The sequence below is a fragment of the Pteropus medius genome, unplaced genomic scaffold (assembly GCF_902729225.1).
Source record: "Pteropus medius unplaced genomic scaffold, Ma_sr-lr_union100, whole genome shotgun sequence".
Classification (NCBI taxonomy): Eukaryota; Metazoa; Chordata; class Mammalia; order Chiroptera; family Pteropodidae; genus Pteropus; species Pteropus medius.
Window position 1 is genome coordinate 14,182,573 of NW_024342473.1, and position 15,041 is coordinate 14,197,613.

Below are 15,041 nucleotides of genomic sequence, written 5' to 3' on the forward strand. Positions count from 1 at the left end.
TTTTTTGGCCAAAGCAATTTCACATTGTTTTCCCATTGCAAGATGAACAGTTCTTTTATATTAATAATCTACTTACAATTTTCTATTGTAGACCTATAAAGTATTAGAATTTAATAATTATTACTATAGTTTGTAAAACAAATTTAACTCATGCCACAAAAGTTACTTGAGTATTTATTGATCTAATTCAAAATATATATTATTCCGATAACTTCTCAGAGACATTTTAAAGGATATTTTAAAGTACTACTTTCATAGACTATGCCTTGTACATGAAAAACCTTGTTTTATATTTTATCTCCACCTTTGGAGGTAATATGAATTCTGCGATAAAAATGAGATTCATTCAGTAAAAATTTATTGAGTGCCTGCTATATGCCAGGTACTCTTCTAGGTTCTGGGAAGTCAGCAGTGAATAAAACAAAGTGCCTTACCTCCATGGAACTTCCATTGTTTTTTTCTTCCACCCCTTCCTCTCCCTCCTTTCTTTCCTTTATTTTACTCCTCTTCTTCCCTTCTTAGCTTAGGCAGTAAATAGGCAGAGGGAGGTGCGTGGTGCATTTAATAGGAGTGTTAAGATCATGATGATTATGAAGGTCTGTTGGCCATTTAGCAAACTTTAATAGAATTAGCTATCTTTGTAGCAACTAGTTTTTTGTTTGTTTGTTTGTTTGTTTTTTACTTTTAGGAGTAGTTTATTTTGCAAGGCATTGCCTTTTTTTGAAGCATGGAGTTCCTGTCAAGGATTTTATTATTCTTGTATTTACATGTCTTCATTGTTGCCTATTTAAAGATAGGCATCAAAATCAAAGTGCTAAGAAAACAGTTTTAATGATCAGATTTTATTAGAGTATCTCTAGTCAAATCTTACAAGCATAAGTGAGACTATTTGTTTTTGAGAAAACCTTCCCTAAAAAAATGACTAATTACAAGGGCTTGTTAACATTATTATTTTTAGTCTACAATTGTGAGTACAATCGTGACTACAAAGATATATATATATATAAGGACATTTTTTTGTAAATCTTTCATAGAAATCGATAGCTCATGAAATATATTTAGAAACTTTCCAAATTAGAGGTTAAAAGTTTTTCATTCCCATGTCACATTTGAAAAAATAAATTCTTACTACTTTCTTAACCTTTATCTTAACTTTTACCTTGGTATATAGAGATCGATCAACAAGCTGAAGAAAGTGACCAAGCCCAGCAGGCACAGACTCCAGTTACCACTAGCCCATCAGCTTCAAGTACGACTTCCTTTATGAGCAGCTCACTGGAGGATACTACAACTGCCACCACTCCAGTCACTGATACAGAAACCGTGCCTGCATCTGAGTCCCCAGGAGTGATGCCACTAAGTCTTCTCAGGTAGGGAAGTTGACCTTTAAAGCCTGCTATATTTGATTCCTGTGGTTCTGAACGTTTGATTGTTCTCTAATGAAAAATGTGCCCAACTTAAAGCATTCTTAGAGCTAGAAGAAACCTAAGAGATCATATGGTCAAACCCATTTTACTAAAGTTGAAAATGTCTCTCAGAAGTTTAACAACTGACCATAGTCAGTCTACCATGCAGCTGACAACCAGGTACTCCAGCACTCTATTGTCTTATAAAATGACTTTTTTGTGTGGGGAGGGGTTAGGATTTTGAATATATTTTTTCCTTAAAAAGTAAATACTTGTATTTTTAACATTATAGCCCCCAAGAGAATAATTTTCCTCCATTAAAATAATTTCCTCTGGTTATTTCCCTTTAAAGCATAATTCCTTTATTATTACTGTAAGATCAAACAAGTCTGCTTTTCAAATGAAAGAACATGTCCTTTGATGCTTCTTCAGCCAACCCTATTTTAGTAAATTTGTACGTTTCAAATAATGTTTAAGTTTCTCTTTGCTTCAGTTTGCCAGATGTATACATAAAATGAAAACTTTGAAAGATCTTTAGAGAGGGGCTATTTTGTGAGCTGTCCTAGGTAGAGCTTAAGAGAAATAAAAGGAAAGAGAATGGATAGTCTCCCTTTTTCTTATTTCATCCCCTCTTCCCTTAATTGACAGGCCATTATTATTCCCCAGCGTGTAGACTGATATCCTAGAGAGAAGAAGAGAGAGTGGCTATTACTATAATAATTCTCAAGTTTTGGCGTGCACAAGAGCTACCTGTGAGGCTTTTTAAAGCTCTGGGGCTATATCCCCCAGCACGTCTCTCAGTAGGTTTGGTAGAGCACATAGTTTGCATTTAAATTGTTTCCCTAGTGATTTTAATGCAGTGGCCACACATTAAGAATTATTGCTCTGATCTTGGGCAGAAGGAGCACTAATCCTGTAGCTACAGTCGCCCAGTCCCCACACATCTCCTGCCTCTTAGCTCTGTCACCTAAGTAACACAGTTCTAGAAGGTGCTTCTGTTCAAAAAAGGAGGAAGAGAGGGATGGTAGAATATTCTAATATGATTTTTGACTTCTCTGGCATTGCAGAATTCAAGGCATCCACAGAGGGTCAGTAGCACTGTCTTCTTTTCGCCTTTCAAGCTCTGTAGTGTAAACATGGGATTCACTGGTAAAATAATGCTCCCTTGTTCCTAGAGGCATTCACCAGGCTTTATGACTCCTTTCTTCTCAGTTTTTGTTTCTTTACTGTTGGCTGAGACTATATTAGAACTGCAATTGTCTCTGCCTGGGTGAATATCATTTAACATGAGCAAAATCAGAGAACAGCTGTTCTCTATGTGAATACCATTATATCACAGTTATTTGACTGGGTAGACAATGCTTTTTTGATGCTTAAAAAGTTATTATTAGTTCTGTTGGACAAATAGAGCAGTCAATTAGTGAGGATCTTCCTGGATTTCATTCTTTAGCCAGTGTCTGCCTTCTCAGCTTGAGAGGTGCTGCCTTTCCTGTACCTTTCCCACTCTATGCAGCTGGTATGTCGTTCATATGCTATTTTTCAGTTGTGCTGGGTGACTGAGCAGTTACCTTTTCTTTCCATAACTTACCTATAGATTATTACTTTGAATCCATGTGAATAATTTCATGGCTAGATATTGAATTTATATTTGAAGTAACTGTAAGTTATCTTTCTTTAAAAGTCTTTTTTTATTCTCTTACTACTGTATGCCTACCAAAATACCCCTATCATCTTGGTATTATAGTAGAGGAAAGGGCCATAAAGGCAGGGATTTTTTAAAATCTATTTTGTTAATTGCTGTATTCCTCCACCACTGAACAAATGATAAGGTATTATTAATTTAAGATATTATTAACAACATCCTATGAGATAATGATTTTTAAGACTAGAGTTTTTCTCCCTTCCCCCTAATTCAGTTATAGTTAATATATATAATTTTCCAGGTCACATATTCTTTTATAAGAAGACTGTGATATATATATTTTCTGGATTTTATGCTATCTCTTGTTGTTTTCTTAAAGGCAAATGTTCTCTAGTTACCCCACTACCACTGTACTTCCCACTCGTCGTGCACAGACTCCTCCAATATCATCATTACCAACCTCTCCATCTGATGAAGTAGGAAGGAGGCAAAGCTTAACTTCTCCTGATTCCCAGTCAGCAAGGCCAGCTAACCGTACAGGTGCGTATACTACCATGCACTATGACAAACCTCTTGGCATTCCAGATACATGGGACATTATTATGTGGGCATTGTGTTTTGTTTTTATTGAAGGGAAAACAGTGATTTTAATGAAGAAGGGTCTGCCCCATCAAACTGAACTGTCGTCTGTATTTTGAAACTGCTGATTGAATTTGGCTATTTAGGAGAGAAATAATGTACTATATACATCAGTTATATTAGACTTTTCTTCTTTTCTACTAGAGACATTTTTTGTCCTATGAATTTCCTTCTAAGCCCTGCTTTTGCTGCAACTCACACATTTTGAAATGCTATTTTCATTTTCATTCAGTTTAAAGTACTGTCTAATTTATCATTGATATCTTCTTTGATATATAGGTCATTTAGAAGTTTGTTATTTCATTTCTAAATATTTGGGGATTTTTCAGATCTTTCTATTGTTGATTTCTAATTTAATTTCACTGTCATCAGAGAACATATCTTGTATAATTTGAATTCTTTAAATTTATTGAAACTTGTTTTATAGCACAGAATATGGTTTGTTTTAATAAATATCCCACGAGTGCTTGGAAAAAATGTATATTGTGCTGTCGTTGAGTGGAGTATTCTATAAACTGTTGGTTAGGTCAGGTTGGTTGATAATGTTATCTAAGTCTTCTTTATCTTTACTAATTTTTGGTCTACTTATTCTATCAGTTATTGAGGGAATGGTGTTGAAATCTCTGACTGTAATTATGGATTTTTCTATTTCCCCTTTCATTGATCAGTTTTTGTTTCATGTATTTTAAAGCTCTGTCTTTGAGTCAAAAAAAATTTAGGATTCTTATGTCTTCTAAATGAATTGACCTCTTTATCATTATGAAATGACTCTTTTTATCCCCGGTAATATCCTGTGCCCTTAAATCTGCTTTATCTGGAATAACAATAGACACTTCTGATTTTTTTTTTCATTGGTGTTTAGATGATATATCTTCTCCCATCATTTTACCTTTAATTTATTTGTGTCTTTATATAATGGGTTTCTTAAAGATAGCCTGTAGTTACATCTTGCTTTTTTAATCCAACCTGATGTTTTGTGCCTTTTAATTGGGATGTTTAGACCATTTACATTTAATGTGATTATTGGTATGGTTGGGTTTTAAATCTATCATTTTTCTGTTCAACTCATCTGTTCTTGTTCCTTTTTTCCTCTTTACCTACTTCTTTGAATTACATGAGTATTTTTTAAAAATTATTTTATGTTATCTCCTTTGTTGGCTTATTAGCTATACTTTGTATTATATTTTCAGAGATTACTTTTAGGTTTATAGAATACATCTTTAATCATCACAGTCTACCTGCAAGAACTGTTATACTACTTCATGTGTAGTAAAAAACAATTTAACAAAAATATACTTTCATTCCCCCTTTCTCAGCCCTTGTACTTTCATCATTATTCATTTAACTTCTACATACATTATAAAGCCCCATAATATATTGTTATTATTTTTTCTGTACACAGCCAATTATCTTTTAAGGAGATTTAAAAACTAAAGCATGTATTTTATTTATACCCACATATTTACCAGTTCTGAGATTCTTTATTTTCGTGTGTAGATTCAGATTTCATTTCTTTCTGTTTGAAAGACTTCTTTTAACATTTCTTGTAGTGGTCTGCCGGTGATGAATTCTTTTGGCTTTTGTATGTCTAAAAGAATCTATTTCCCCTTTGTTTTTGGAAAATATTTTCACTGGCTGTAGATTTCTAGATTGACAGTTCTATTTTACTTTCAGACTAGATGTTGCTCTGCTGTCCTCTGGCGTGCATTGTTTTCAACGATAAGTCTCTCATTCTAATCTTGACGTAATATGCCTTTTTCTCTAGCTGCTTTTAAGATTTTTTCTGTTTATCACTGGGCCTAAACATTTTGATTATGATCTACCTTAGTATAGTTTTCTTCATGTTTCTTGTTGAGTTTATAGTTGTCATTAAATTAAGAAATTTTTCATCCATGATCTTTTTCTCATTTTTTTCCTGTACTGCTGTTCTATTTTAGTGTCTCCAGTTACATGTATATTAAGCCACTCAAAATTGTCCAATAAACCACTGATGCTCTGCTCTTTCTTTCTGTTGTTGTTAGTCCTTTTTCTATCTGTATTTCATGATGGATAGTTTTTATTGTTGTCTTCTGGTCATTAACCTTTTCTTCTGCATTGTTTAATCTGCTCTTAACCCATCCAGTGTATTTTTTCTACTTAAACATTGAGATTTCATCTCTAGAAGTTTGCTGTAGGTCTTTTTAAAAACCTTCTGTGTCTTTTTAACATGCTCAATCTTTCCTCTACCTTATCAAATACATGGAATAACAATCAGTTCTCATTATTAGAATAGTTATGTTCTGTAAAGTCATTGTGAACACTGAATTAGTGAAAACTGAACCAGTGTTCCTAGGGAAAATACAGGGCTAGTTTCTGTGTACTTCTGATCACATTTTATCAACTGGTCAGTTATAACCTTGTTTTATGTGTGTTTCTGTTTAATTTAACACCATATTTAATATATATTATTGATTCATTAGCATTGAACTCATGACCAACAGCATCATAACTTATACCTGAATGAAGCTTATCTAACACATATATTTTCTTCATAAGACACATTACAGCTTTCTTATACTTAGGAACACTAGACAGCATTTCAACACTATGTTCGGGGGCTGTTTTAAACTGTGAAATCACCAACAAAAATCACAAAAATGGAAAGAAATGTGACACTTAAATTGACTGTGAAAAGGACACTTGTTTATAGTCTGAGAGCTGAAACTATGCCAAGCATCACCTTGTTTGACCTCAGCTAGAAACAGTGCTTTCGGAGACTGAAATTTTTTGTCACTGTGTATGTGAATGACTTCATGAAGACACCATGAGTACTGATATGAAGTTACAAATTAATTTAATGAATAGATGAATTTGCAAGTATGGAATTCACAAATAATGCAGATCACCTGTATATATAATACCTGTTTAATGTCTTTCCCTACTTAATTTATCATCTATCTCGTTTCTAGATCTGTTTCTATCGACTAATTTTTCTCCTCATTTTGAATTGTATTTTCTTGTTTCTTTGCATTTAGTCATTTTTTATTGGATACTTGACATTGTGAATTTTACCTTGTTGGGTGCAGAATATTTTATATTTCTTCAAATATACTTTAGCTTTGTTCTAAGATATAGTTAAGTTACTTGGAAACGATTTGATTCTTTTAAGGCTTCTTTTTAAGCTTTGTATGTGGAACCTGGACAGTCTTTAGTTCAGGGCTAATTTTTTTCCACCACTGAACCAATACCTTTCTTAATATTCTGTCCAGTGCCTTATGCATTGCAAACTTTTTTCATTCTGGCTTGTGGTAACACAGACTCTTTCCAACCCTGGGTTAGCTCCAAGGATTGTTCTGCCAGCTACTTGGTGATTTTTTCCCTAGTTTTGGATAGTACTTACATTAGCATCAGCTGAAGACATGAGAGAAGAGAAGGACCCTCTGCACATTTGTGTGCAGCTCTGTTTTTCCCATATAGCTCTCTCCTTTCTGGTATTACACCCTGTAAATTCTAGCCAGCTCGAATTCTCCACTCTGTCTTTTCAATTCAGAGAGAGCACTGAGTTTAGGTTGAATTTATCCTCTCTGAACTGTGGCTTGGAAGCTTTTCAGGCAATATGCTGAGACAGTTGTATACCTCGCCTTGTTTGATTCTCTTCCCTCAGGGCTCACTGTCTGATGATGCATGTAGTTGTTTAAGGTGAGAATAAATCCATTCTCTGTTACTCCATCATCACTAGAAGCAGAAATCCATCAGATGTATCAGTACTGTTAACACTGTAGCAGTAGTGATTTAAGCAAAAATGAGTTATAGTCCCTTTCTGCCCCCTTCCTCCTTCCTAATTCAATTCAAAAGCTATTAAGTGGAGCCAAGGTAGGTAGACATTCATGCCAGGAGGATTCAAGAGGTGGGTGGTGTGGTGACCCAGAGTGGGGTGTCAGAACTAGATTGGGGTGGGAAAGGCTCACCCCAATGGAAGTGGCCTGGCATGGAGTACTGAGTCCAGATGGGGTGAGGAAATGTCCGTGGCCTGGCACCATATGTCAGAGGGAAGTGTTCACATGGCTGAGCACCAGGGCTGTGCAGGGTCCACTAGCGCTATCCACTAAAAAGGTCTAGAAGCAGTGATACTTCAGTAGCAGTAAACACACCTAGTGCTGAGATCTTCTAATACCATTCTCTACAAAAAGAAACTCCAGTCTCCTAAGAGAAATGACTGATTTCAGAGTTGAGTATGAGATGAGCCTGGAATAGCTTGTGCCAGAAAGTAATAAAGTGTTCAGACAATGATGGGCACATGCCTCAGTGATATAGAAAGCAGGTCAAAGGGGCTTCCACTGGCCAAATTAGGGAGGTTTAAGACATCAAAATAAGTAATCTTGATAACCCATGAATACAATAAGAATCTATAACCCTATACTGAAATATATGAAGAAAGGAGAAGCTTTGCTTTGAGTGAAATACCAACCGATGAACCTAAAAGCAATGATAAACTTTGAAAAACCATCATTTGTCAACCGTTGTAATGATGATTAATTCAGCCAATAAATATAAATGGATGGTAATGAGTGAAACTTTAATGGGGAATGGGATATTTACATATCCTCATACTATACCAGCTTAACTCAAATGTTCAAAGTTAGCATCACTAGTTATGGGACAAATTGAAATCATGTACCATATGATAGCACGTAACGAGAAAAAGGCAGCCTCAGTTTTGTGGTACTCCTGCCCAAAAGCGCAACCTGAATCTAATTGTGAAAATACATCAGACAAACCCAGGTTGAGGGACATCCTACCATATACCTGGCCTGTAATCTTCAAAGTATCAAAGCAATTGAAAGAGATTGAAGGGAGACATGAAAACTAAATGCAAAAGTGATCCTGAGTTGGATCCTTTGCTGTAAACAACATTATCAGGACTTTTGGTGAAACTAGAATGGGATCTGGATTAGATGATAAAACATAGTTAACTTTGTTTTGTTAATGGTTATGCAGGAGAATATCCTTATTTTTGAGAGTTATGTATTAGTGTTTTTAGGGGACATGGAGCATCATGTCTGCTACTTAATCTCCAGTGGATCAGGGGTAAAAGAATTCTTTGTACTATTCTTGCAAATTTCTGTTAAGTTTGAAATATTTGTAAGTAGGAACGTATTTTAAAATAAGAAATATTTTTAAAAAATTTTCAGCGAGTTTATCTTTATAAAAAACCTTAAGCTATTACAAATGCAATCATGTTTAGTTATATATTTAATGAATTTTTTTCACTTTTAATTTTTTAAAATTAAATTTATTGGGGTGACATTGCTTAATAAAATTATATAGGTTTCAAGTGTACATTTCAATAACACATCATATGCATTGTGTTTACCACCCAATGTTAAGTTATCCGTCACCTTATATTTATCCTCCTTTCTCTCCCCTCCCTCCTTTCTTTCTGGTAACCACTAAACTATTATCCACGTCCATGAGTCTGTTTGTCTTGTTCATTTGTTGCTTTCAGTTTTATATCCCGTATATAAATAAAATTGTATGGTTTTCAACTTTTTCTGACTTATTTCGCTTAGCATCATAATCTCAAGATCCATGCCCGTAATCGCAAATGGCAGTATTTCATCTTTTCTTATGGCTGAGTAATATTTCATTGTATATATGTACAAATTTTTATATATCTAATTATCTGTCGAAAGGCATTTCACTTGTTTCTATGATTTGGCCACCATGAATAATGCTGCCATGAACAAGGGGTGCATATATCTTTATGGATAAATGTTTTCAAATTTTGGGGATAGAGATACCCAAAAGAGGGATCATATGGTAATTCTAATTTTTTTGAGGAACCTCCATACTGTTTTCCTTAGTGGCTATACCAATTTACATTCTCACAGCAGTGTATGAAGGTTTCTTTTCCCCCATGACCTCTCGGACACTTGTAATTACTTGTCCTATTGATGATAGCCATTCTAACAGGTGTGAGGTGGTATCTCATTGTGGTTTTGATTTGCATTTCTTTAATAGCTAGTGAAGTTGAACATCTTTTCAAATGTCTGTTGACCATTTGTATGTCTTCTTGGGAGAACTGTCTCTTCAGGTCCTCTTCCCATTTTTTAATTGAATTTTTGTTGTCGTTTTTGTTGAGTTGTATGAGTTCTTTGTATATTTTGGATATTAGACCCTTATCGGAATCATTGTTTGCAGTTATCTTCTCCCATTCAGTTGGCTGCCTCTTTGTTTTGTTGATGGTTTCCTTTGCTGCTCAGAAGTTTTTTAGTTTGATGTTGTCCCATTCATTTATTTTTGCATTTACTTCCTTCGCCTTTGAGGTCAAATTCATAAAATCCTCTCTAAATCCAAGGTCCATGAGTTTAGTACCTATGTTTTCTTCTATGCTGTTTATTGTTTCAGGTCTTGTATTTAGGTCTTTGATCCATTTTGAGCTAATTTTAGTGTATAGTGACAGATCACAGTCTAGTTTCATTCTTTTCCAGTTTTCCCAGCATCCTTTATTGAAAAGACTTTCTTTTCTCCATTGTATATTTTTGGCTCTTTTGTTGAAAATTATTTACCCATATATATGTGGGTTTATTTCTGGACTCTATTCCATTCCATTCCATTGGTCTGTGTGTCTGTTTTTCTGCCAATACCATGCTATTTTTATTATTGTCACTTTGAGGTATAATTTGAGGTCAAGATAGCATGATACCTCCGGCCTTGTCCTTTTTTCTTAGGTTTGCTTTGGCTGTTGGGTTTTTTGTAATTCTGTACAAATCTGATGATTTTTTCTATTTCTTTAAAAAATTCCATTGGGATTTTGATGAGATTGCATTAAATCTGTTTATTGCTTTTGGTAATATGGCTATTTTAACTATTTTGATTTTTCTAATTCATGAACATAGAATAGCTTTCAATTTCTTTGTGTCTTCTTCAATTTCTTTTATTAATTTCTTATAATTTTCAGCGGATGGGTTCTTCACATGATTCATTAAGTTTATTCCTAGGTATTCTTTTTGTTGCAATTGCAAAAGGAATTTTTTTTTCATTTCTTTTCCTGAAATTTTATTTTTAGTGTATAGGAATGCTATGGATTTTTAACTTTGTATCCTGCAACTTTACTGTATTTTTTTGTTTCTAATAGTTTCTTGGTGGAATCTTTAGGGTTTGCTATATAGAGAATCATGTCATCTGCATAAAGTGACAATTTGACTTCTTCATTCCCAGTTTGGATGCTTTTTATATCTTTCTCTTGCCTGATTGCTCTAGCTAGGACTTCCAATACTATATTGAATAAGAGTGGTGAGAGCAGTTCCTGATCTTGGAAGGCTTTTAGTTTTTCACCATTAGTATGATGTTAGATGATGGTTTGTCATATGTGGCTTTTATTATGTTGGGGAACTGTCCTTCTATACTATTTTATTAAGCATTTTGATCAAAAATGGATGCTGTTATCTTGTCAAATGCTTTTTCTGCATCTATTAATATGATCATATGATTTTATTTTGTTGATGTGGTGTATTGCATTAAACCATTTGCATATGTTGAACCATCCTTATGCCCCTGGAATGAACCCTACTCGATTATAATATATAATCTCAATGTATCGTTGTGTTCTATTTGGTTGTATTTTGTCTAGGATTTTTGCATTTGTATTTATCAGAGATATTGGTCTGTAATTTTTTTGTGTGTTATCTCCACCAAGTTTTGGTATCAGGGTAATTTGGTCACTTAAAATGATATGTAGTGAATTCTTTAATGGAGTAAAATTTCATTATATTTGGACAGTATTAGGAAGTTGGGGACCCATAGTTACTATAAGAACACTTTTTACTTATGGTATGTAGTAATATTTATGCCTTTACTTCTGTTTCTTTTGTCTCAGCCTTGTCAGACCCAAGCAGTAGACTTTCAACTTCTCCTCCTCCTCCAGCGATTGCAGTACCCTTGCTGGAAATGGGGTTCTCTCTCCGGCAAATTGCCAAAGCCATGGAAGCCACAGGTAGGATAAGTTTTTATATATCAGTATATGTACATATGAGAAGCCCGATCTTATTAAGGGCAATATATTTTTTTAATATATTTTTTAAGAGGCCATAAAGCTTAGTAAGATTTTTAACACTAGAATGGCATCATAATAGACTCTTAAGCTGATAGCATGAATAACAAATTATTTCGCCCAAAGTCAGTGTCAGAATTTTTTTCCCCCTGTTCAGGTGCTCGAGGAGAGGCTGATGCCCAGAACATCACTGTCCTTGCCATGTGGATGATAGAGCACCCTGGGCATGAGGACGAGGAGGAGCCTCAGTCAGGCAGCACAGCGGACTCAAGGCATGGAGCAGCAGTTCTAGGCAGTGGTGGGAAATCAAACGATCCCTGTTACTTGCAGTCACCAGGAGATATACCATCAGCTGATGCTGCTGAGATGGAAGAAGGCTTTAGTGAAAGGTGAAATTCCCAATTTCCAAATTTCTTTTCAACGTGTTATAAATGATGTCTCCAAGAGCCCCATTTATTTTCCTTCATAGATGCTTCTAATGATGTGTAAAGTTGATAAGTAGAGATATATGAAAAGTTGTACATTTTGGTTACAAGTTTATGTTTCTGTGAAAGGTAAAAATAACATGACAGGTTTTGACTTGAATGGATGTTTTCAAGGAAAGAAGGAAATAATTTTTATATTAAATTGATCTAAAAAGAGGAAAGTGAAAATGTTTATTCTGAAATAAAATAAACATGCTGTTAAAATCATTTTATCTCATATAATTGCTATAAAATAGAATGTTCATTTCAGTATTTATCATGTTTATTTCTAATAAAATTGATTTAATTAATGCATTTGATAGAAATGGACTTTTAGTTTTTTTGTCTCAACATATTTTATTTCTTCTTTAGTTTTTTAAGCTGAGAAAAGAATTCTGTGATAATGCCTAGCCTAAAATGAGCTGTAATAAAACATTCTACAGTTCTTAAAATCTTTTCCCTTGAGCACTTCTTATGACTTTAAATCTTCATTTCTCATTTCAGCCAATGAAGTCATATGGTTACCATTGCTTTCATCTTATGTAAATATGCAGACATTTTCTGGCAAGCTCAATAAATGTTTTCATAACCTATTTCGAGATATCTGTTTCTCCTAGACAAAGATTCCCAGTCATTTTAAATTTTAAGTATTTAATCATTTAGGATTTAGTTAAAGCCATCAATCTCATTTGAATTTGAACACGCATTAAGCATCATTTCATTGTTAGTATAATTAAGAATCAGATAAAATTATTGCTCATGGCAGTATGACACATTTAAAACTTAGGAGTTTTACCAGGGACAAAAGATATACTTCAAAGTTTTATCATAAACTTATTTTATTGGTAATATTTGGAGGAAGAAGTACCACCACAAGCAAGTATGCAACTTTGCTTTCTATTCACGATGGTTTTTAAAAATCTGTATTGCTTTCAAACTTGAACTTGTAGCCCTGATAATCTGGATCATACAGAGAATGCAGCTTCTGGAAGTGGACCACCAGCTAGGGGCCGCTCAGCCGTAACAAGAAGGCACAAGTTTGATTTAGCTGCTCGTACATTGCTAGCAAGAGCAGGTAATTATATGTTTCACATCCTATTCTTCGTGAAAGTACCACAATTTGCTTATATTTTAAAGTCAGTGTAAAAGCAATATTAAAAAGACGTAAACTAATGATACTAGGTACTCAGTTCCTCCACATTAACAGACAACAATTTGCATATTTTTGTGCATTTACATAACTTTACATAATTGAAATCACAGCATACATTCATAGACTTATTTTTAAGTTCCCTGTGAGTACAGAAGGCTATACTGGTCACTTGTAGATATTGAGATATTTCATAAATGCTCTCTCTGCCCTCAAGCAACTTATAATTTAGAAGTCAAGATGCATGTTTAAAATTTAACAACAGATAAGAAGGAGTTGAAAAGAGCACTATACCAAAAGAGGAGGCACTGGCTTCTCTGATGTACTCTGTGGACCTCAGGGCTTCACTATCAGGCCCTAGATAAGCAAAAGTAAATTCCCACATTACACTAGTAAATACTTCAAGGATTATGTTCTGGGCATGTGAAGTGTAAGTTATAGGGAACATATTTTCCAAACGAAAAGTTAGGATATATGATTTGTCAAAACAGAGTTTGATCCTTGAAATAGTAAAACAAATAGTGATTCAGTAATTTCTGGGAACAGAGAGAAATTGAGACTTCTAGAAAATATAGGATGTATACTTAATATATAATGAAAGGGACTGCTTTTAAAAAAAAAATAAACCTAAAAGAAGAATAACAGCCCACATTTATTGAGCGTTTTCCTATATAACAAATGTTATGAAGTGTTTTACATGGATTCTTTTATTTAAACCTATCAACAGCCCTGCTTGGTGTGAGTGCTATTATCCACATTTTACAGAATAGGAAACACATGTGATAGGTAAAATTTTATGTTTATGGTCTACAGTTTCATAAGTCATCTGAGATATAGGCTCTGTCTGCATGTATGGCAGTTAAGAATTGGCGAAATATTCAGAATTATTTTATACATGCAAATAAAATGCCTTTTTTGTTTTGTTCTGAGCGGGCTTATACCGCTCTGTGCAGGCCCACAGGAATCAAAGTCGGAGAGAAGGAATATCTTTGCAGCAAGACCCAGGGGCGTTGTATGACTTTAATTTAGATGAGGAATTGGAAATTGATCTTGATGATGAAGCGATGGAAGCTATGTTTGGACAAGACCTGACCAGCGAAAATGATATTCTGGGAATGTGGATCCCAGAGGTACTGGATTGGCCTACCTGGGTGTGTGTGATTGCAGCGGGGGCTGCTCTGACTTATTTTCCTGCCCTCCTCTTCATACAGCTTACTAATAACAGTCTTGCCTAGAGTTGTAATACTCTAAAAGGTCTTACATCTCATTTAAAGTTTGGGGCTCTAACATTTGCTGTTACTTTGATACCTATAAACTAATAAGAAAAAGTCTCTCATTGCTGTCTCTATGCGATTTTATTGCTTCTCTCCCCAGATTAAATAGAGCTGTATTGTCATAATATTTCATTCTGATATCAAAGATAGATTACAAAACAGGTATCAGGTCCCAGTCAACTGTGCTGAGTATATAACATGACTGCTCTGCTCACCTTGCTATCTGAATGCATGTTCTTCTCCTTCATAGGTTCCATTTAACCATTGCTAATGCCCCATTCTAGGAACCAGTGCCACCTAAATACCTCCATCCAGGGGCAGGGTACATGGTGGGTTTGTATGTTTACATTGTTTAGTGTTATGCTTTTGTAGTGGGAAACTGAAAAGTTCAAAGGTATAAGTCCTACAGGAAAGGTCATCTACTATATTTAATA

The 15,041-nt window shown here is 34.5% G+C and overlaps 1 protein-coding gene across 16 annotated transcripts in view; it reads left to right on the top strand.

Moving 5' to 3' along the window:
• HERC1 (HECT and RLD domain containing E3 ubiquitin protein ligase family member 1) overlaps positions 1 to 15,041 on the top strand; it is a 163,095-nt gene that overhangs the window by 108,261 nt on the left and 39,793 nt on the right. For 11 of the 16 annotated variants that reach the window (XM_039865348.1, XM_039865346.1, XM_039865356.1 and 8 more), the window contains 6 exons: positions 1,172 to 1,370; positions 3,428 to 3,588; positions 11,546 to 11,662; positions 11,877 to 12,108; positions 13,134 to 13,258; positions 14,264 to 14,484. In XM_039865348.1, the coding sequence (XP_039721282.1) occupies positions 1,172 to 1,370; positions 3,428 to 3,588; positions 11,546 to 11,662; positions 11,877 to 12,108; positions 13,134 to 13,258; positions 14,264 to 14,484 (1,055 nt within the window). The remainder of the gene's footprint in view (positions 1 to 1,171; positions 1,371 to 3,427; positions 3,589 to 11,545; positions 11,663 to 11,876; positions 12,109 to 13,133; positions 13,259 to 14,263; positions 14,485 to 15,041) is intronic. The other 5 variants (XM_039865353.1, XM_039865357.1, XM_039865359.1 and 2 more) reach the window with 2 other exon arrangements.